At 34.6% G+C, this 24,430-nt stretch overlaps 1 protein-coding gene across 3 annotated transcripts in view; it reads left to right on the top strand.

Annotated features, from left to right (window-relative positions):
- LOC128217879 (plexin-A1-like) overlaps positions 1–24,430 on the top strand; it is a 111,838-nt gene that overhangs the window by 19,841 nt on the left and 67,567 nt on the right. For all 3 annotated transcript variants that reach the window (XM_052925314.1, XM_052925316.1, XM_052925315.1), the window contains exons 2-7: positions 2,607–2,657; positions 13,275–14,261; positions 14,545–14,766; positions 19,468–19,602; positions 20,685–20,800; positions 21,196–21,319. In XM_052925314.1, the coding sequence (XP_052781274.1) occupies positions 13,302–14,261; positions 14,545–14,766; positions 19,468–19,602; positions 20,685–20,800; positions 21,196–21,319 (1,557 nt within the window). In that variant the 5' untranslated portion in view covers positions 2,607–2,657; positions 13,275–13,301. The remainder of the gene's footprint in view (positions 1–2,606; positions 2,658–13,274; positions 14,262–14,544; positions 14,767–19,467; positions 19,603–20,684; positions 20,801–21,195; positions 21,320–24,430) is intronic.

The raw sequence follows: 24,430 nt of genomic DNA, 5'->3' as shown, positions 1-24,430 counted from the left end.
CCTTTGTTACTTTTTGTTGTACGGAGCATAACTTGAAAACTATTGAATGGAATTTAATAAAACCTTATACAGTGATAGATCATAATTAAGAGGAAGTGCAGTGTACAGGAAACACAATTTTATTTTAGCCAATTACAGAGTTATTGCCCTTTGTTACTTATATTTTGTCTGGAGCATAACTTGAAAACTACATAAAACTTTATACAATGGTACAGCACAATGAGAAGGAGTTCAGTGTACATGAGTTATTGCCTTTTTCTGTGGTTTTTTTTTTGTCAAACTTTTGTCCGGACAGTAACTTGAAAACTACTATAGATGGAATAGCATAAAACTTCATACAATGATAAATGATAATGAGAGGCGGTATTCGGGGGTATTAATCACCTTCAGTGATAGCTCTAGTTATGCAATCAAACATGTGTATTTGACACTTGTAGCTATACTATTGGGTTATTAGGGATTCTTTTTGGATGGAAATGGGAATGATGAACAATGACTCAAGTACGTATTTTTTTATAACAAGATTGTATTTTATTATTTTTTTCGCTCGCTCGCTCCAATTTATTTTTTTTTAATCCGAGGAACGAAACATAAATTTGGTGTGGCCTTATCATTTCTGTATTGAGGGTATATTGCCGCTTTCATTGAAGTACAACTATCATCCTAGTATTTTACAGCATATGATAACCAAATTATTTTTTTCCGGTTTTCACTGAACCTATTTTTTGCACCAAGCATTAATTTTTTATTACCGTCGGACAAAAATAGTTTTGTGACCGTTAATATTTCCTCTTTTGGGAATACATTTTCAATATTTTATTGCACTTGGAAGAGGCGTATATGATTTTTTTTTATTTAGTGCTCTATATAACATTGACCTATAGACAAAATGGTGACAGTTTAAAATGTGACACTAAAATAATTTGACTTAGAAAAAGAGAAATATTTCGACCTACTAACCCTGTTTTTTGCAGTGGAATTGAAAACAAACGTTTATTTTTTGTGGCCAAAAACAGTTGGCCATCACTCATTTTTATGTAAATCATTGTAATGTGGGCAAAACACATGTGTCAGTTACATTATTAATAACTGTCAGATCACTTACTATTAAACACGTATTTATATACAAAAGCATGGTTTACTTGTAATACCTAGTTTGGAATTGCTTGTATAAGAAACTACGGAATGGCAGGCTTATGATTTTAGGTCAGGCCTTCATCAAGGATGAATATGATACATATCAAGATGTTAAAATTATTCAATATCCAGAGCATTTCAACTCTAGTTTAAATAATTTTGCACTTATATCTGCTATAATATTTTTGGCTCAAATGTTGTTGTGCATAATCTACTATCGGGTTTAAATGCAGGTGATTTATGTTGAAAACAGAATTTAGGACTTTCCAATTTTCCTAATCACCAAATTTGGTCAGAATGTGAATTGGCATAATATCTCAGACAGGTTCAATAACCAGCAATTTTTCTTGGGTCACTTGAGAGTTATCACCCTTCAGTTAGAATTATTATAGAAATTATAGAAATTACCTGAAACCAGCCATATTGCATGGTTCATTCGAGATCTATCGATCTTTAATTTAAGAAATTATACTATAGAAGCCTTTGTCTAATCATCACTAATTTTAGGTCTGTGTCATATCTTTGACAAATTTTATAACCAGCCATATCACTTTTGTCAGTCCAGAGTTATAACGCAATTTGATTATAGAAATTTCCTTGTATTAGCCTTGTCCAATCAATAACTTTAAAAGCCTTTGTACAATCATCTTCGAATTGGGTCAGAATGTGTATGAGCATAGTATCTCAGACATGTCCAGTAATTGGTGTGAGTCAGTTGAGAGTTGTCGCCTTTTACTTACAGAAATTACCTAAAATTGGTCCATGTCAAATCAATAATTTTAGAATCCTTTGTCCAATCATCACCAAATTTGGCAAAGATGTCTTGGTCAGGTTTTTATAACCAGCCATGTTGCCTCAGTAACTCCAACAATATGTCTCTTATATTGGCAGAACCTGTATTAATAGTGTCCACTCTTTAATTCTGGATTTTCGTACAGCCATTTTTACACCAAACTTGGTGTCTTTAAACTAGGATGGGTGTATTTTGAAACCTTTGGCGCTTTTGTTTTCATAAGATTATCTTCCAAATTTCTATAAAAAAGACGGTTGATGATTTTAATTTTTTTAATATAAACACTCTGCGTTATCACTGATGATAAGTTATGACTGATGATAATATGTTAGTGCTATTTCCCTAATTTTGTCAATGGTAGGATGTGACCTAATTTTTTAAAAGAAGTGAAGAAACAAATTGGAGAGGGGTGTGTGTAAACAAGAGGCTTTTTCCTTCTTTGGGTGAATTGAATGAATGTTATGCAATTTAACTGTCTGATTATTTGTTCATAAAAATGAAATGTTTTAAGATATATATTGGAATAGGCCAGAAAGAGCATTTATGAAGAACTCAACTATTTTGATTATTGCATGGTACTTGTATCTAGTTGATTTTAAAAAGCTTTCATTTCATTCTTAAAATCAGTAATGAATCGGACATATATTCAAAATAAGATATATTAAACATATTTCAGGGAATAGAAAGACGACCTTTTATATGATGTAGAAAAAGAAAATTTTCAGAGGTAAGTTTATGAATATTCTTAATTTAAAATATTATCCTTTGTCTAAATGTCAGCTTAATTTTGACTTAAAGTTAAGTGTGATTCTAAGACTTAGTATCCAATTATCCAGTAACCAATTGTATAAAAACTAAACTAAATTTCCCCAAGGTAATGCACATTTAAATTATTATTCCCCGCCGAATCGAAGATTTCGGGAGGGGGATATTGTTGTGGCGTTGTCCTTCTGTCCGTCTGTCCTTCCGTCCGTCCGTAATTCCATCCGTCCAACCGTCCGGTACCATATCTTGGTAGGTATTGATCAGAAAATGTTCAAATTTGGTCAGAATGTTCCCCTTGATCATATCTCGACCACTTTTAAAAGTGAGTCACATGGGTCAAAAACTAGGTCAAATCTTAGAAAAATCTTTGGAACATATTAGAGGCATTGATTGGTCAAGTTATGTTCAAAATTGGTCATGATGTACCCCTTGAAGAAATATGGACCACTTAAAAAAGTGGGTCACATGGGGTCAAAAACTAGGTTCATGAAACTTAATAAGAATATTTTCCTTGATGAACTCTTGGTCGTAAATAAAACTGGGTCACATATGATCAAAAATTAGGTCACTAGATCAAATCTTAAAAAAACCTTTGGAACATACTAGAGGCCAGGGCTTTTTCTATAGTACCCAGAGGTCCGACTAGCGGACCCATTCCCAAAGCAAAATATAAGATATTTTTCCCAATCTTCAGAAAAAAATCCCAAATTAAAAAAGAAAAGAAATTCTTTTACCTGTACTGGTTCATTTTCAACATCCTAATAAATTATATGATGTGAAGTTTTTTTGGTAATTGAACTCAGAAATCGTTGATTTTTATCACATTCAGAGATATGAAATATTATCTGTCATGATTTATTGCAATAGATATTTACACCCCAAGGATTGATATTTCAGCCATTGTGGGTCTTTTAAAGGGAAAATAAACTTATATTAAATCATTTTCTAATTCACAGGAGACTAGACAGCTTTTTCTTTTCACTGTAAAATTTCACAATTTCCTCATTTTCACGACGAAAAATTACCCAAAATATCTAGGGTCTTTTTCCCAAAATGGACAGAAAAAGCCCTGGAGGCATTATACATGGTCAAATATTCATCAAACTTAATCAGAATGTTTTCCTTGATGAACTCTTGGACATGTTTTAAACTGGGTCATATGTAATAAGAAATTAGGTCACTAGGTCAAATCTGTCAAAAATCTTGTCGGAAACTATTTCATGGTGGTGATTGGTCTAATTAGTTCAAACATGGTCAGAATGTTCCCTTAGGGTAACTTTCGACTGTGTTTCAAAAGTGGGTGATATGATGTTCACTTCCACAAACTTTTGTATAACAAAGTTGGGGATTACATGACCAAAATGCGCAAAACCAAAGGTACTTTGGTGCCTTATGTTCAACTATATCAAATATTAAAGTGCTTTGTTGGTGGGCTCACCAAAAAATGTACTTTGTACTTTTAGGAACAGACATTATTTAGAACACTTCAAAAAAGCTACTCTGTTGGTGCGCGCCCCAACAAAGGTACCGGTACTTTGCATTTTTAGGAACAAGAACACTTCAACAAAGCTACTTTGCATTTTTTTTAGAAACAAGAACATTTCATTTTTATACATGTGGAAACTCACAAAAAGTTGAGCTTCTTTCCACTGCTATGCAACTACGTCAATCAAATATTAGGAGTTAGCTCGATCAGGAGTTTCTCGAGTAAGTTTATTAAGGATCTGATGGAACATAGCTTAGATATATTAACCAACAAAGTCCATTTGGTAAAATTTTAACAATAAAAGGGGCATAACTTAGAAAATAAAGTTTGGTTGAAATGTATGATGAATGGTCACATTAGAGGGTGGAAAAAGTAAAACAGCATTTGACTGTAAGTGCCAATGGCTCAATACTGTTCATGAAACTTAGTCAGAATGTTTATATTGATTAGCTCTAGGCCAAGTTCGAATCTGGGTCATGTGCGGTCAAAAACTAGGTCATGAGGTCAAATAATAGGAAAAGCATGTTTACACTCTAGAGGCCACATTTATGACCATATGTTCATGGAACTTAATCAGAATGTTATTCTTGATGGTCTTTAGGTAGAGTTTGAAACTGGGTAATCATAGGTCAAAAACCAGGCCACTAGGTCAAATCATAGAAAAACTTTGTAAACACTATAGAGGTTACATTCTCTCTTTGATCACCATGAAACTATGTCAAAATGTTTGTGTTTATGAAGTCTATGTCAAGTTTGAATCTGGGTAAACTGAGTTCAAAAACTAGGTCATGAAGTCAAATCATAGAAAACATTGTTAAAACACTGTTGAGGCCATATTTTCTACTTTATCTATATGAAACCTGGTCAGAATATACTTATTACAGCAATGTAAGGTTTGCAACATGGTCATCCGTGATATTAAAAAAAATCATCCGTGATATTAAAAAAAATATCTTGGTCACTAGGAAGGATCTAAGTAATATATTGTTTAATTCCAGCAGGTATAAATGTTTTGATTCCATACCTCATGATTATATGCAGATGTATTGAAGTATACTCTGTAATTTAATAAAAAAAGTCCTTCCATGATGTAGTCAAATGTATGTGTAAGGCCACATCAAATTGATCATTTATTCTACGGATTTTGCCAAGAAAAAAGTAGGAGCAAGCGAGCGAAAAAAAAACAAAACTTTTTTATTAAATTTAAGGCAAATCAGAGGTGAGCGAAGAGCGAAAAAAAAATGTAATTTCTTACCAAATTTATCATACAACTATGTTAAGAAATCCTTTTTAATTCAAAAAAAAGGTTCTCAGTTATAAATGAAAAGGTTTTGATTGTATCACATGACAATCTGTCTCAATATTTAACAAATGCAATAAGATCCAGTGCTTTACTATTAACTTCCATTGCATCAGCAATTTAAATGTGGATATTATTGTGAAGACAGCATTCCTCACAGTAACATGCAATTATTCGAAGACCAAAAAGAACATCTATTGTATTCATTCCGTACAAACTAACTATCACAAAAAACATTTTACACAAGTAAGAGTAATTCATCATTTGAGCATTTCTAAATATTGGTTCAGGTCTAAATTTTAACCTCTTGAATCACACGATAAAATTGTAGTGACATTTACATGGCAGAATATCGAAAATGTAAATAAAACAGAGAACATTTCTGAAAAAAATATACACTGTGAATTGAATTGTGGGACAATATAATTGAAGCAGTAGCAAACAAATCTGCAAATGTGGCACTGGTCATTATATTAAGTGCAGGTGTTGGATTAAAGATGTTTCCATTTCAAGACCTCGCCTTGACCACGAACCTATGGTTTATAGGTCTGTGCCTTGAAAAAGAATAACATGACAGCCTCCATAGCTTCAATGCCTGTAAGAAACAGGCCACTTTATCACTAATTGATCAAAGAAAATAAGTGTGATAATGCACCAGTCAATTGTAACCACAATATAGTGGGGACTTTGACTTTCAGTCCAGCCAAGCCCGGGCAAAGTCGCCGTCCTCCGGGGACGAACTGCTCGTGAAGCCCCCGCCAAATGCCTGATTTTACTGATGTTATTATAATACTGTATGTGTAAATACAGACTGTTTCTAAAACATTTACAAGTCCTACTTTTTTATCTGTTTATAACACTAAATGCATTTTAGAATTTAAAAAAAAATAACTCACGAAAACATGTTCAATGGTTGTAAGTTGTGTGTCCGGCGTGTATTTGAATAGAAGTTTTGCACTCAAAATCTGATTTAGTTATTATTTAGCACTAAATTTTGAGTACAAAACAATAAATTACTTAAAACACATATAGAATTTTCGTTTCCGGTTTCATGGCGAAGTAGGGATATATTTTTGTGTGGACAAAAGTGTCCACCAATATCAACCTTTCCCATCATGCTATACTTCATACCTTGATAGCTTTCTATTTTAGAGCGTTAATTCTCCATTTCATTGTCATGTGTTCCTTTGTCTCACTTCGATTATTATGCTCTTTTTTCCTCACTTCTATTTCATTCTCGCATTTTAGTTTCATAGGGTGGACTGAGTCAATCCATTTCTTTTTTGTCAATTTATCGATTCGCAAAGTTTCTAAGTTAAGCAGGTCAACTGAATACTGTTTCGTATTTTTTAACTCATAACTATTTTTTTGACCAAATAGAGGTTGTCATGCCTCATTTCTGTATTTCTGCTCGATTCCCTTTGTTATTTATGCTGTTCTTCGCATTACCAATACTCAATAACAACTGTTGTATACTTTCATTGAAATCAAACTTGCATAGTTCCTATACTGCCCATCTCCTCATCTCTTTTGGAACTTCGACGTATATTGTAGGCGAAACATATTGTAGAAACGCAAGATTTTCATATCAGTGTACCTGTAGCATACTTCTGTTTGTTGCACTTAGTTGGTTAGGATATCTTTTACTATTATCCGGTGACATTCACCCGAATCCTGGCCCAAGCTCAAGAAACACCACTTTTTCTGACAGTTCGGTCGGGGACAACTCTTGTAACCTATGGAAGTTTTTAGGTAGTCCTAGCTATTTTTCTGTCTTGCATTACAATGTTCAAAGTCTAGTACCGAAATTGGACTTACTGTCCAGTGAACTTTGCTCTTTCGATATACTTACATTTTCTGAAACTTGGCTTTCTGACGTCATCTCTGATGATGACATCATCATAAATGGTTTTTCTAGACCAGTTCTTAGAGATCGGCATGGAGGTTCGTACGGTGGTGTTGTCGCTTATATTAAAGATGGTATTAGATTTGTCCGAAGAAATGATCTTGAGTTATTTGATGTTGAATGTCTCTGGTTAGAAGTCAAGATCAGTAGAACAAAAAGTTTACTTGTTGGCGTTTTCTATCGCTCTCCCAATTCTAATAACAACTATTATAAACTCATTGAGGATTCAATTGGGCTTGCGAGAGAAAGCGCGATCGATGATATTATTATAACTGGCGACTTCATTGTCTTAACAATTTGGACTTCAGCAAGTCATTTCGGAGCCAACGCATTTTACCGAACATTCATCGTCGATTATCGACCTTTTATTTGTATCCAATCAAAACTCTCTAGTTCATAGTGGTGTCAGTGATCCATTAATCGACCATAACATTCGTTTTCATTGTCCTATATTTGGAATATTCAGATATCATAAATCAGTTAAAAAAATAATTCGACGTCTTATATGGAAATACGACAATGGTGATTATGAATCATTACGACAGAAACTATCGGATGTTGATTGGTCAGCTGTGAAGTGTAATAATGTTAATGACTTACAAAAATCATCACTGATATTTCTAGCTGTTGTATTCCAAGCAAGGTTGTTAATGTTAATCATAAAGATCCCCCATGGATGAATGCTGATATTAAATTAAAAATTCGAAAACGCAAAAGGGCATTCAGAAAGGCTAGGTCCAGTAATAATCCAGTACACTGGTTAAAGTTCCGTGGTCTTAGAAATGAAGTTGTTGCTCTGATTCGTCGGTCCAAATCCTTGTATTATGATAATCTTGCTTCCAAACTCAAATCCAGCGAAATTAGTTCGAAAGATTGGTGGAAAACTCTTAAATCCTTCATTAGTCCGGATACATCCAAAGCTATTCCTCCACTTCTTAACCCAGCTGATGGTGAACTAAAGACAGACGAACAAGATAAGGCCGATATTCTGAACGATTTTTTTGCTCGTCAAACATACATCGACGACTCCAGTCAAACGTTGCCTCTGCTTGATTCAAATCCTACTCATGATATTCTTAATAACATCCACATTACGCCATCTGAAGTAAAAGATGCGATAAGTTGCCTGGTTGTGTGTAAAGCATCTGGTCGGCCGTCCTGACGGAGTAAGCAATCGCATTCTTCTCGAAGCCTCTGCTCAACTCAGTCAGCCTTTGTGTGATCTGTTTAATGATTCATTAAATACTTCTATTATGTCGTCAAGTTGGAAGTGTTCAAATGTTTGTGCAAATTTCAAAAGGGGTGATCCTTCAAACCCATCAAATTATCGTCCAATATCACTCCTAAATACCATATGGAAAAGGTCTTTGGACGGATTATATTTAAACATGTTTTTAACTTTCTCCTTGATACTCACTTCTTTACATGTTTTCAATCCGGTTTCATGCCGGGTGACTCTACCGTTAATCAACTGACATATATCTATAATAAGTTCTGCCATGCCCTTGACGAAGGTCTTGAAATAAGAGTTGTTTTCTTTGATATAAGTAAAGCCTTTGACAAGGTTTGGCACCGTGGCCTTTTGTACAAACTCGAACATGCAGGCATATGTGGTTCACTTCTTTCTTGGTTTTCAAATTACTTGGAATATCGTGGACAAAGAGTGGTTATTCCAGGAGCCTCTTCATCATTTACTGAGATTAAGGCTGGTGTACCCCAAGGCTCTATTTTAGGCCCCCTTTTGTTTCTTATATACATTAATGATATTGTAAATGATGTCAATTCTAACATCAATTTATTTGCTGATGATACTAGTCTATTTGTCATAGTCGAAACACCCCAAGTTGCAGCTGAGCAACTACAGTCCGATATCAACAAGTTGACTCATTCGGCTGACAAGTGGCTTGTGAAATTTAATCCATCTAAATCCGAATCTATGGTGCTAACCAAAAAAAGATTAAAGCCCCTTCATCCTCCTTTGCAAATGTTTGATACAGTGATACCCTCTGTTGAATCCCATAAACATCTCGGAATACATATATCTGAAGATTGTAGTTGGCATGTTCATATTGATTATATTAAAGATAAAGCTTGGGCTCGGATCAGCGTGATGAAACGTCTAAGATTTCAATTAGACAGGCAATCTTTAGAAGTTATTTATTTATCTTTTGTCAGACCAATCCTTGAATATGCAGACGTTATTTGGAGTAATTGCACCCAACATGAAAAGAATGAATTAGATAAAATCCAGACCGAGTGTGCCAGAATTGTAACTGGTTGTACACGTTTGGTTTCCTTACGTCTTCTCGAAGTTGAAACTGGCTGGGAAAGTTTACAAACTAGGCGCGAAAAGCACAAAGTTGAAACTGGCTGGGAAAGTTTACAAACTAGGCGCGAAAAGCACAAACTTCTCCTTTTCTTTAAAATGAAAAATGGGTTCACTCCTGATTATCTTTCAAACTTGGTCCCCCAACAGTAGGGCAAGTATCAACAAGATCTCTCAGAAATTCATCTAAAATCTCCATTCCTAGAACTCGCACATCATTGTATATGAACTCTTTCCTTCCTTCGGCTATCTCATCCTGGAATGGTCTTCCAGCTGAGGCATCTTCTTTAGATACCGTGTCTGGTTTCAAAGAGTATCTCAAGTCAGTTACTTCTAAATCTAGCAAGTTATTCTATTATGGGAAGCGTAAGCTTCAAGTCCTACATACTCGCTTACGAACGGAATGCAGCTCATTAAACCATCACCTTTATTCGAAAAACATCGTATCTTCTCCACTCTGTATTTGCGGACGCCAAGAAACAACATATCATTTTCTTCTTTTATGTCCACTCTACTCCGATCATAGACTTTCTCTGATCGACTCTGTGGAAGCACTGACTGAAGTAACTCTTCGTTAACTATTGTATGGTGCTGACACTCTGACTGAAGAACAGAATTTCAAACTGTTTGATGCAGTCCACCAATATATTCACTTAACAAAAAGATTTGATTAATCGACTCCAGTTTAAATCCATCCTATGACTTTTACTCTGCCTTCCTTCTTTCCTTCTCCTATCTCAACATAGCTTATCATTATCTTCTTTTGCATTTCTTTTTTTTTTCATTATCTGATATTAAATTCCTTTAAATTTGAAATTTTACCACCGTTCTATCTAAAATCATCTTACTACTCTGAGAGTTATCATATTAATCCTTTATTTAGTAAAACCTGTATTTAATACTATTGCAAATAACCATTCAAGGAAAGGAACTTTATTAGTTAATTCTACCGTTCCAATCCTTTATTTTATATGTTTGTAACAAATGCTGTATTGTTGTTTTTCTGCATAATAAATATGTTTAAACTAACACATATAGAAAATTATTGCCTTCGACGCTGTGAAACTGCTGTTGTTTACTGAAGACTATAATCCATTGACTATGACACTGATTTTCACTTAAAACGTGTATTTTACATTACGAAACCGATTTAGTAACCTGAAAATTAATACCAGAAATAAATAACAACACTGCGTCCTGCAAAATATGCCCGACAAAAAAGACTGTAAAAATATCAGCTGTTTTGCAGTTACCCGGACCTGAATTTGTCCTGACACGAGGAAAGTTTGCTCGCGAAGAAAGTAAAGCATGGAAATACCTTAAAAAAAGACGAAGTCGACGTTGCAGGTTTAAATTTTAAGTAAAAGAAATTCAGAAAATAGAGGAAATTCAGAAGTATACAAAAAAATAATTGGCGCGGCCAAATAATATGTTTGGGCACAAAAAAGTGTTTTTTTTTATATTTTTTTCGTTTTTCGAATTTTGGGTGCGGCAAATTCGATGAACAAATGATCAATTTGTTGTGGCCTAATAAGTTTTCAATGTTTTCATGTAGAACAAATGTTTTGATTACACTCACTGCTAAAATACATTCTGAATTAAATGAAACAATTTTCATGTTTATACTCCAACCATAACAAGAACAGAAAATAGAAATGTACAAACAAAGACAAGTAGGCGTCCTTTCTAAGGAAGCAGACCACCAGACTGATATTTCAAATTCTCTAAAACTGTAATACCCTCAACTTTAATATTTAACATGTAGCATTGAAAACTAGTCCTAAATTTGTTTTAATTAACTCCCCGCTCGTTGCACTTTCTATCACCCTGAAAAACACTTATTCCCTACCCCTGTCACAATTGGCTTCGCCGTGAAAACACTTATTTCACACTTGAATTGGATCAGGTGAGCGATACAGGGCCTTCAGGGCCCTCTTGTTTTTTATTGTTATTTCATTGTTTTTTTAGTCTTTGAAGGTACCAACTTCAAACTTCATGAACTTATTCACAGTAAATTGTGATTTTTTGTGACAAGCTATATAAATCCAACCTAAATATTGTAAGAGATATAATGCCTGTTGTATCTTTTTAAACAAATATATATTTGTCATGTTTTTACACGCCTGTTTAAAAAAACTGGACATATAATAGTTCTACCTATGGTGTATGGAAGGGCAGACAGGCACCATCCAATAAGTAGTCCGATCAATTACTTTTGAACCCTTTGTCTAATCATGACCAAATTTTGTCAGAATGTGTATGAAGGTGTTTGAAAATTAGCATACCTGAGTGTCATTGCGCTTTAATTATTAAAATTACCATAAATTGCTCTTGTCCTATCAATATTTTTTTTAAGCATTTGTCCAATCATCACAAACTTTAGTGAGAATGTGAATGGGCATAATACATCAGAGAAGCTAAATCCCTGTTGTTGCCCTTTAATTATCAACAAGTCTATGGCACAAAGTTTTATAAAGGCCATCTTTTTCACAAAGGGAAAACCATCATTAGAATTACTTGCATCATTGTTTGGGCACGCTGTTGGGAGAGCAGCGTCAAAGTCACCTTTTATATCATTTTTTTTAGCTATAGGTTTGACATATAGTGACCAGACTTGTTATATAGGAAGAGTTTATGGAGACCTTTCATGGGATTGCGTTTGAGGCTCCTAGAATCAAGGTTAAGGTCAAAGTTACTATTTATAGAAAAATTGTTGGTATTGAATAACTTAAGTTAGGGTCGACATACTGCGACCAAACTTAGTTTATATGAAGATTTTTCCAGAGATCTTTCCGGAGATTATGTTTTGGGTTCCAAGAGTTATTGTTTAAAAAGGTCACTGTTGTTAAAAATGGAAAAATGGTTAGTACTGAATACCTAATGTTCTGGTTGACATTTTGTGACCAAACATGGTATATGGGACAAGTTTATGGAGACATTTCAATGGATTGCCTTTTGGCCCCCTAGGGTCAATGTCACTGTTACTAAAAATAATAGATTACCGGTTGGTACTAAATAATACTAGTAATGGTTGACATACTGTGACTTAACTTGATATGTAGGAAGAGTTTATGGATGTCTTCCATGGGATTGTGTTTGGGGCTCTTAGGATAAAGGTCACTGTTACAAAAAATAGAAGAAAGCAGTTGAAACTGAATATCTTCTGCCAATCATTAAAAAAAAGGTTTTGTCACATCAGGGTTCGGGTTTACTTTTTAATTAGATTTTTTGATTGCTTTTCACAGGCACATATTACATAATTGTTTTCACTTCTAAGACTAAGCGGCATAGTGACAGCTCTTGTTTTATGAACTCATCTGTTTTGTTGTTATCATTTATCTTTAAGTTTTTAAGCTTTAACTTTGAATATAGCTAAATTAGTGTTCAAGATAAATTCCTAAAATTTAGTACTTATCATACCAGTGCTATATGGAAATGCAGAGCAATACCTATAAATTTATCTCTCATAATGATTGAGTTGTACCCCTTGAAAAATGAAGCAAGACTAAGTGTTTAAGTCCCTTCCATGTAAATTATCATTGTAAACATTATTATTTGCAGATATCTCAATACTGGAAGTCACCAAACATGGAACTGCAGATTGCACTTCAGCTTTGCCTTCTACTCTGTCTATTTTATTTTGGTACATCAATTCGTCCACCGGTCAACTTAGTGTTAAACAATCCATCAAACATGCTGTACTACAATGGATCTCTGTTCATAGGAGCTATGGACAAACTTTTAGAAATCGATGAAAAAAAATTCAGTGTGATTCAAAATGGCTCTACTTGCGTAGATCTTTGTGTGGACGTAAACCATAATAAGGTTTTATTGTTGAACAAGCAACAACATCAGTTGATAACATGTGGAACAGCGAATGAAGGAAGATGTGAAATTCGTGGAATACGAAATCTGAACACAATAATAAAGAGAAGTGGTTCAGGTGGCAATGACGATTTTAAAATTCCAGTGTCACTCTCTTCACCAGTGCAGGCATTTGTTGATGATAACAGTTTCATTCCTTTTGCCATGTCTGACAGATCGGTACCTCTCCAGATTTTGGATACTAATTTTACACTTAGGAGCATTGGTATTGGTGGTAGAACTATTACTTTTCTAGGAAATTACTCTGTTAAATTCAAAGCTGCTTTTCACCACAATGGATTTTATTACTTTTTTACGAACCAGAAAAGGCACAAAAACTCGATGGAAATGGTCTCCAAAATAATTAGAATTTGTTCCAATGATGCCAGCATGCGTTCCTACATCGATACAATTCTGTCATGTTCACAACATGGTGTTGTTTACAACATATTGCAAGATGTTGCATTATTACAAACAGATGTTCGAACTTTGCATTTTGTTGCAGCTTTTACAAAACAATTGGTGTCTGACTCTGGAAGCATTTTATGTACAATAAGCTTTGATAAAATCAATGAAGAAGTTAATCAAGCTAAAATTAAATTTGTTGTGAACAAAACTGGCTCTGGTATTGATGAATCAGATCACTATTTGAAGGAGGATATAATATATAATCTATCAAATGAGGTATAAAAGTTTATATAATACATGTACTGGCTATTTGTCTGTATGTCACTTTAGTGAGTGTATATTATGAATGTATACTGATAATTTTATGACCAAAATAATTAATTATGAATTAATAATTCTTATGCTGTTTTTGAGAAAATTCTTGGGAGCTATCTTAATAATTTGTGTATTTCCAATTATATAAATGCCGCTTTGAAGGTGACAGTTTTTGAGCAAAAGGTGATTTTTCATACCTTTGCATGGAATCAATTTTAATATTTATTATTGTTCATTTTTTCAGACAGAAGCAGCAGGATTTTTAAAACCAGAGTTCCTATGTAAAGAGGATTCTAATAACATGCATCTTGCTGTGGGTGCAAATCCCATTGAATTAGATTATGCTGCCTCTACTAGCAAATCTGATGGCTGGATCACCAAGTTGCATTCCACTATGATCAATGGATTTCCTGTTCTTGTAGCAGGAACTGGAAATGTTGCTGGTTTAAAACCATCAATCATAAAGGTTGTATATTTCTTAGTTATCATAAATCTATAAAATCTAATGAAGCCCTATTTCTGCCTATGACATGCACATGAACATAATATATAGGGACAATTATATGTACAATGTTTTAGTACTGATGATGCAATGATAATGCTATGCCTAATATTTATTTATCTTAATTACTACACAAATAATTCTCAAGGATCCTGGTACTGAGTAAAACGAACTTTCAAGGAATTAGCTCAGAATACTGAGCAGGAAACATTTGACTGTCTTGCTGCCGATTCACATGTTCCTAAATGCTGATTATAACTGTAACTTCTTAAAGCTGCACTGAATAGTTTGATGCATTTTGTTTTAAATGTTTGATGCATAACTCATTTGACTCGATGATAAAAACAAAATTAGCATATATATGATTAAAGTACAGATGAAAAGATCAGCCTTTATAAATGTTTTATTTTTAGCTTAAATGAGCACAAAGTGCTCAGCAAGCGTGGACTATTGTGATGGCGTGAATGCCCATCATTTGTGGGACACTGTTTGTCCGTCTTCACAGGAATGTTCATTAGGTGGTCCTCTTCAGATCCTTCAATAATATAAAGTTGTTGCATCCAGAACTCTGGTTGCCATGGCAATGGAAAAGAAAACTTTAAAAAGTTTCAACCAGAAATCACTGAATAAAATAATTTTCACAGAAATGTTCTTTTAGTGACCCTTTAGCAAATTCCTTTACCCAATTTTGATTTGAAAAAAAATTGCGACCAAGAGTGGCTTCTTTTCACTATATGTTTATATGATAATCTTCTTCACAGGATCCGCTAGCCTGATTTTAAAATAATTTCACATCTATGTTCCTTCGGTGACGCTCTATCAAATTCCTTTACCCCATTTTGATTCGTAAAAAAATTATCAAGGGGGGAGTATCTGTTCACTTCATGTCTATTTTGAAAACTTTAAAAATCTTTTTCTCAGAATCCTCTGGCCCTTTTTAATAATGTTTTCACAGAAATGTTCCTTATTTAACCATATATATCAAATTTCTTCATCCCATGTTGATTCATTAAAAAAACCTGGCACTAGGGGCAGGGCTAGTTTTCAATATATGTCTTAACGGAAAACTTTGAAAAACTTCTCTTCAGAAATAATTGGCCTGATTTCAAAATAATTTCATAAATGTTTGTAAGGTGACTCTTCCTTTACCCCATGTTGATTCATAGCAAAAACATGGCTGCCTGGGGCAAGGCTATTTTTCATTAAATGTCTAATATGGAAAAAAAATTCTTTACAGAAACTATTGGCCCGATTTTAAAATTATTTCACAGAAATGACCCTTAGGTGATCAACTGTCAAATTCCTTCAAGCCATGTTGATTAATCAAAACACATGGTGGCAAGGGGAGGATCTAGTTACCACTATAAGTCTATATGGAAACTTTGAAAATATTCTCTTTATCAACCATTGACCCTATTTAAAAACAAATAATCAAGGAAATGTATCATGTATTAAATTTCTTCATTCCATTGTGATTGATAGAACAAAACATGGCCACCAGGGGCTGGGCTAGATTTCAATAAATGTCATTATAATAGAAAACTTTAAAAATATTCTCTTCAGAAATCTTTTGCTCAATTTCAAAATATTTACACAGAAATGTTCCTTATTTGACCCTTTTATCAAAATTATTTTTATTTTTTATTTTTTGATAGGTTTGTATAGTTATTATGCCCCCCTTCGAAGAAGAGGGGTATATTGCTTTGCAAAGGCATGTCGGTCAGTCGGTCGGTCGGTCGGTCGGTAGACCAAAGCTTGTCCAAGTGATAACTCAACAATTCCTGGACGTATGGTCATCAAACTTGACATGAAGGTTGGGCCTGACCAGTAGATGACCCCTATTGATTTTAGGGCTCAACGGGTCAAAGGTCAAGGTCACAGTGACCTTTAATGGTAAAATTATTTTAAAGCTTGTCCGAGTGATAACTCAGCAATGCCTAGACCTAGGGTCATCAAACTTGATATGGAAGTTGGGCCTGACCAGTAGATGACCCCTATTGTTTTTGGGGGTCATCGGGCCAGAGGTCAAGGTCACAGTGACCTTGAATGGTAAAAGGTTGTCCGAGTGATAACTCGACAATGCCTGCACCCATGGCCCTCATTCTTGACTTGGAGGTTGGGCCTGACCAGTAGCTGACCCATATTGTTTTTGGGGCTCATTGGGTCAAAGAACAAGGTCACAGTGACCTTGAATGGTAAAAGGTTGTCCGAGTGATTACTCAACAATGCCTGCACCCATGGCCCTCATAATTGACTTGGAGGTTGGGCCTGACCAGTAGATGACCCCAATTGTTTTTGGGGGTCATCGGGCCAAAGGTCAAGGTCACAGTGACCTTGAATGGTAAAAGGTTGTCCATGTGATGACTTGACAATGCCTGCACCCATGGCCCTCAAACTTGGCTTTCAGGTTTGGCCTGACCAGTAGATGACCCCTATTGTTTTTGGGGGTCATTCGGCCAAAGGTCAAGGTCACAGTGACCTTGAATGGTAAAAGGTTGTCCGTGTGATAACTCAACAATGCCTGTACCCATGGCCATCAAACTTGACTTGGAGGTTGGGCCTGACCAGTAGATGGCCCCTATTGATTTTAGGGGTCATTGGACCAAAGGTCAAGGTAACAGTGACTTTGAACGATAAAAGGTTGCCCGAGTGATAACTCAACAATGCCTGCGCCCATGACCCTCAAACTTGACTTGGAGGTTGGGCCTGACCAGTAGATGACCCCTATTGATTTAAGGGGTCAAAGGTCAAGGTCATGGTGACCTTGAAAGGAAACACGACAATTCCTAGACCTATGGTCATCAAACTTGACATGATGGTTGGGCCTGACCAGTAGATGACCCCTCTTGACTTTGAGGGTAATCAGGCCAAGGTCAAGGTCACAGTTACCTTTAACGCAAAAAGTTAACAAATCTTCTCCCAGTGATATCTCAACAATGCCTGAATCTATGATCATCAAACTTGACATGTAAGTTGGGCCTGACCAGGAGATGAACCTTATTGATTTTAGGAGTCATTGGGTCAAAGGTCAGGTTCACAGTGACCTTGAATGCGAAAATGTTTCAAGTGATAATTAGACAATACCTGCACCCATGGCCCTCAAACTCGACTTGGAGTTGTGTCTGACCTTTAGATGACCCCTTATGATTTCAGGGGTCATCGGGTCAAAGGTCAAGGTTACAGTGACCTTGAACTTAACATTTAGATTTTTGGTAACCAGCTTATGACTCCTATGAATTTTGAGGTCATAGAGTCAAAGGTCATGGTCATAACACACTCTATCCTCAAACTTTGAATGGTCATAATCTTAAAACTGCCTCAACGGCATCCAATGTCAGCGACAAATCAGCTGTCATTTCGGTCCATGCATATTTCATTCAATTGTCCATATAATCTTGACAACATGGCGCTCAGGGGGGGGGGGGGGGGCAAAATGTTTGACAAACATCTCTTGTTAATATTGCTTTGCACATGTCAGTCGGTCGGTCGGTAGGTAGGTCGGTCCGTCGGTAGACCAAAGCTTGTCCGACTGATAACTGGACAATTCCTGGATGTATGGTCATCAATCTTGACATGAAGGTTGGGCCTGACCAGTAGATCTCCCCTATTGCTCTTAGGGGTCATCAGGCCAAAGGTCAAGGTCACAGTGACCTTTAACGCGAAAAGGTTAACAAAGATTCTCAACAATGCCTGGACCAATTATTGTCAAACTTGACATGGAGGCTGGTCATGACTGGTAAATGACCCCTATTGATTTTAGAAGTCATCGGGTCAAAGGTCAAGGTCACAGTGACCTTGAATGTGAAAAGGTTGATCGAGTGATAACTCTACAATGCCTGCACCCATGGCCCTCAAACTTGACTTTGGGGTTGGGCCTGACCAGTAGATGACCACTTTTAATTTTAGAGGTCATCAGGTCAAAGGTCATGGTCAGAGTGACTTGAATGCAAAAAGTTTGTATGTGTGATATCTGACTATGCTTGCACCCATAGCCCCTAAACTTGACAGTTGGGTTGGTGGTGACTAGTTGATGACCCCCTATGGATTTTGAGGTCATAGAGTCTACCTACTATCCTCACACTTTGAATGGTTATAATATGAGAACTGCCAAATCAGCTGTCATTTCGGTGAATGCATATTTCATTCAATTGTCCAAAAAATCCTAAAAACATGGTGCTCAGGGAGGGGGGGGTCTTTACTTTTATTAAAGGTATAAATTTCAAACTTATGAACTTATTTACAACTTATGAACTTATTTACAGTAACAAAGTCCTCTTTTGTGACTGGTTATATAACTTTGGCCCTTAAAATCCTTTAAAACAAATACATAACTTTCATGTTCTAATATGCCCGTTAAATTATTATAGTTTCACCTATAGACGGTGGGTGGGGTCCAGTGTTTTCTCAATATTCGATCAATAACTTTATAACCATTTGTCCAATCAGGAGAGTGATATGAGGCCCTCATTGGCCCTCTAGTTTTATCTATACCTGAATCATAATTTTTTTATTTATTATTCATCATTCTTGTTAAATGCGTTAAACACGAATGAAATATTTTTTATTTGTTTGAATCAACCTATATATATATATATATTAAATTGACATAACTGTGGAATTAAATTGAAAATATTACATTTTAATGTTTTGTTTAATTGTTTACAGTATGTACTTGATGATGGAAAACTTTTGAGATATCATAGCTTTAATGTGACATTAACTGGCTACAAAGATGAAGTGAAGGCATTGTATCAGAAAAATGAAACTGACCATTCCCTGTTTGTGATGACTTCAAAGGGGGTATGTATACAAAATTATTAGACTTGAAGCATGCTTTCTGTAGACTAGTTAAGTTAGTTTTAAAAACAACAAATACATTCATAGCCACCAAGTGGTGGGGGCTATATGTAAGTATATTTTTCTCAATATTTTCGTTTGTTTTTGAGGAATTAACTTCAAACTTCTATACAAATAAAATACATATTGATTGTGTTGTGTATGGTATTTTTAATCATATGATTTTTAGGTATTGACTTTAAAATTCATACACATATTTCCTTTGTTGGGGAGAAGAGCTTTGACAAATAAACATTGTTTTTTGTATGGTATTTTTAGAGTTATTGCACTTTCAATTGTCGCCATAGCTTTAAATGCTTATAGGGTATTGATGTCAACTGTACAAACGAAACATAAGGGCCATTTACTTGAGACTCAAAAAGGATACATCACTCTTATTGATACTTCTTATTACATAATTAGGAGGTCGTGTTGTTTGGTAACTTGTCACATCTAGTGATAGCACTAGTTAATAAGGACCCATCACATATAATCTTGTGTTTTACATAAAACATGCAACTTAAATGAAGTTAAACCATCAAACCATCTCATGGAGTGAACAGTAGCAGCCAAATGCATAAACTGTGGAAGTTACATAGTTTGTTAAAGTTAGCTAAAATGGTTAATAATTGCAATCATGGTCAATATTTATCCAATAATTAGTATCATTTGAATAAGCAAATAAGCCAAAAGATAACTAGTGGACAGCTCTAATCTATAACCCTAACTTATAGATTTTAAATTCCATTATATAAAGTTTATACATCGAAAAAAATTCTATAATTAATTTATATTGATTAACCATTGTTACATTCTTTGATAACACCATAATGACGATACAAATAATATGATTATTAAAGAGAGGTTATATTTTTTACCAAGATTATATCGCAATTTTATTAATTTGTTTCTTAATTTACTGAATGTATATATAAAAATTTCTTGGCAATAACTTATTATTGAAACTAAACATGTTGTACCTTTAAAATGAAACTTAACAGGTAGCAATTTCTTGTGTAAATGATGGATGGATTACCTTATTTAAGGTGGAAAAATTTGGAACTGAAGAAGACTGTAATAGTTATGAAGGAACCGATTGCAAAACAATTGATTTTAGCGGAAGGAAGAACCCTCTTTGTGGATGGTGTGTGTTTAAACAACGGTAGGGCATTTTGATATCAAATATACACAAAAATGCGTTATTTCTATGGTTGCATCTTTGACTGTTTGCATTTTTCAATGCTCTACTAATATGGCTTGTCTGTTTGAAAAAAAAACCCACTTAAATTGTGCAAATATTTTAAACTAGGGAAACAATTAAACAGACTTTACACATGTTACCAGAGACAGTGATCATCACAGATCAGGCTTATATTGTTATCGGCTATACCTGTTATTAAATGCAAAATAAACTACTACTTCTAGGTTGACTTAAAAATAGATGAAAAAAGATGAGCATTGTCAACTAGTTTTTGTGGTTTTGTAATAAAAAACCCTTGCATCTCTTGTAATGTACCTTTTATGACTTTTATCCTATATAACTTATTTGTTTTTCAGAGTGACCTTGAAATCCGAATGCAGCACTAAAAAGAATCACTGGCTTTCCCCTCTTGGCTCATGTCTGTCTGCAAATCTACATCCAAAAGCAGTCTCAATAAACCACTCAACATCGAATGTTACAGTAAGATTATATAGTTTTAGTTAGCAATCAATATAACAGACCAACAAAAGCTTTGTAAAGCTTGTAAACCGACTACTATGTAGTCATGTGAAGTTGAATCTGTTATACGTTGTGCAGTTTCCGTTATTTTAGTGTTCAGTTTTTGTCTGTATTAATTCTTATGATGCGTAACAAATGACTTTGAAAAAAAATCGAGGCCAACAATTTCCTGTTTATACATAGATGAAAAATAAGAGTAGTTGCGTAATAAAAGGAAAAGTGTTATGCCTATCTGTCTTTCATAGAATTTTTTTTGAGATATTGTGATCACCTTTGTCAACATCATTTGAATCCTTATTGTTGTGCAAAAACTTCGATCATAATCTTTTAAACACCAACAATAGACAAACACAGCGCTCTTGTTTGCATCTTCTTACAAAATGCAGCTGGTAATTTCAACAGACAGAAATAAGCTTTTTTTCTAATTTAACTTTTGTAGAATAAGAACATCATGAATCTTTGATGTCATATTTAGCTCATCTGAGCATAAAGTGCTCAGCATGATCGGGTTATTGTCCTTCATCCCTCTGTCGGGACCAATATAGCGGTTTAAAGGGAGGGAGCTATTGGTTATGTTTTCGAGCATAACAAATATAACGGCATGTCTTAGGAGATTTCTGTAGTTTTTCATATAAATATTTTAAAGATGCACTCTTACTCCCAAATAAGATTTAACAATATTAATACATGTAGTTATGTTAAAATATTCAAAAAAGGATGAATAAATGTCGTAAACAATAATTCTTATGAAGGTTACCAAGATTAATTTGCATAATTACATACGTATTTCTACCGTATGAGATTATTAAATATATTTGCGCTTTCTGCTATTAAATACATGGTTACAAATTTTTTATCAGTTATTAATATTTTCTATAAATCCATTTTTTAGTAAGTAGTTTAAGATTTATAAGTCAAAATTGAGGTTTGTTATACATGTGTATATATTGATTTTGAATAAGTGTGTGACTTTTAGAAGGAATAATCCCATCATCCAGAAATGTTATTGGGTTCCTTAACATTTTCCTTCAAACAACAATTCTTCATAAACCACTGGAGTACTTCCAAACTTCACAGGACTGGTCCTTGAGTGGCTCCCTTCAAGATTCCTTCAAAAGCATTGGTTCTTTGCAGGACTCTGGTTGCCATGGCAACTGAAAAGAAAAACTTCTGAGAAACCGCTGACCCTTTATCAATTTACATCACCCCATGTTGATTCGTATACAAACCTGGCAGCAAGGGGTCGGGGCTACTATTCACTATATGGACAATTTAAAAAACTTTTCCCTCAAAATCCGCTGGCCTGATTTTAAAATAAATTCTTAGAAATGTTCATTAAGTCATTCATCAATCTTCCTCTATCGAATGTCGTCACCCAATGTTGGTTCATAAAAAACATGGCCGCCATTTTTACTGGTATGAATGTCTATATGGAAATCTTTTAAGAAACGTTTGCCCCGATTTCAAAAAAAATCAAAACAAATGTTTTCAAAGGTGATCCTCCGTCAAATTATTTCATTCCCTGTTGAATTAAAAAAACAAAACATTATTGGAAGGGGCAGGACTAGGTACCTCTATATGTCTCTATGGCGAACTTTGAAAATCTTTTCTTCAGAAACCATTTGCCCGACTTTAAAATATCTTTACAGAAATGTTATTTTGGTGACCCTTTTTCATATATGTTTTGAATTATTTGATTGTTTTATGATCATTGAAGATATCAACTTCAAAATTAATGAACTTATCAAAGTAACAATGTGCTTATTTGCGACAAGTAATATAATTTCAAGTTAAATATATATAAGGGCAATGGCCTTTAAATGGCTTTGAAACTTTTTAAACAAAGACATAATTTGAACAGTCAAAACTCATTGGCTCGATATTCTAGGGACCGGCCAAAATACTTTCAGCCCCAAGAATATCGAGACAAGCGGGATTGCTTACAGAATGTGATTTTTTAGCTTGACTATTCGAAGAAATGGTGGGCTATACTACTAGCCCCGGCGTCGGCGTCCGGTTTAAGTTTTAGGGCAAGTTGGGATTTTCACTTATATACCCTTCATTCAATTGACTTAATACTTCACACAGTTGTTCAGGGCCATCACATGAGGAGGTTAGATAACTCAATATTATTCTTTACACTGATTATGGCCCCTGATTGACTATGGAACTTAGGTTAAAGTTTTAGGGCAGGTTGGGATATTTATTAATAACTTCTATACCCTTTGTTCAATTGACTTTATACTTCACACAGTTGTTCAGGGCCATCACACAATGAGGTTAGATAACTCCATATTATCCGTAATACAAGTTATGGCCCCTGATTGACTTAGGTTAAAGTTTTAGGGCAGGTTAAAGTTTTAGGGCAAGTTGGGATTTTCACTTAAAACTCCAATATTATTCATTCAATTGACTTTATACTTCACACAGTTGTTCAGGGCCATCACATAATGAGGTTAGATAACTCCATATTATCTTTTATACAAATTATGGCCCCTGATTGACTATGAAACTTAGGTTAAAGTTTTAGGGCAGGTTGGGATATTTATTAATTACTTCTATACCTTTCATTCAATTGACTTAATACTTCACACAGTTGTTCAGGACCATCACCCAATGAGGTTACATAACTCCATATCCTTAGTACAAGTTATGGCCCCTGATTGTCTTAGGTTAAAGTTTTAGGCAAGAAAAAGTTAAGGGCAAGTTGGGATTTTTATAAAAAAACTTCTATACCGTTCATTCAATGCACTTAATAAAATTCAAAATTATTTACGACCATCTTACAACAATAAACATAACTCCATTTTAACCATAAATACAATTTATGGCCCTTGATTGTTTTGGATTTTTTTTATTTTTTTTTTAATTTCTTTTTAAAGGCATATTTGTATATTCTTAACCACATTTGCATAAAGGGAAATCATGTTATGTGAATGACTTGCGTCATTGTTCAGGCAGGCTGGTGGGAGGTCAGCATCAAAGTCACCTTTTTTATTGAATAATTTTAGTTGGGTTTGACATAAAGAGACCAAACTTTGTAATATTACATCGTTATTGTATTCACTTCTA

This window comes from Mya arenaria, chromosome 14, assembly GCF_026914265.1.
Source record: "Mya arenaria isolate MELC-2E11 chromosome 14, ASM2691426v1".
NCBI lineage: Eukaryota > Metazoa > Mollusca > Bivalvia > Myida > Myidae > Mya > Mya arenaria.
The sequence above is the reverse complement of the archived record's forward strand: the minus strand, read 5'-3'. Positions and strand labels throughout refer to the sequence as shown.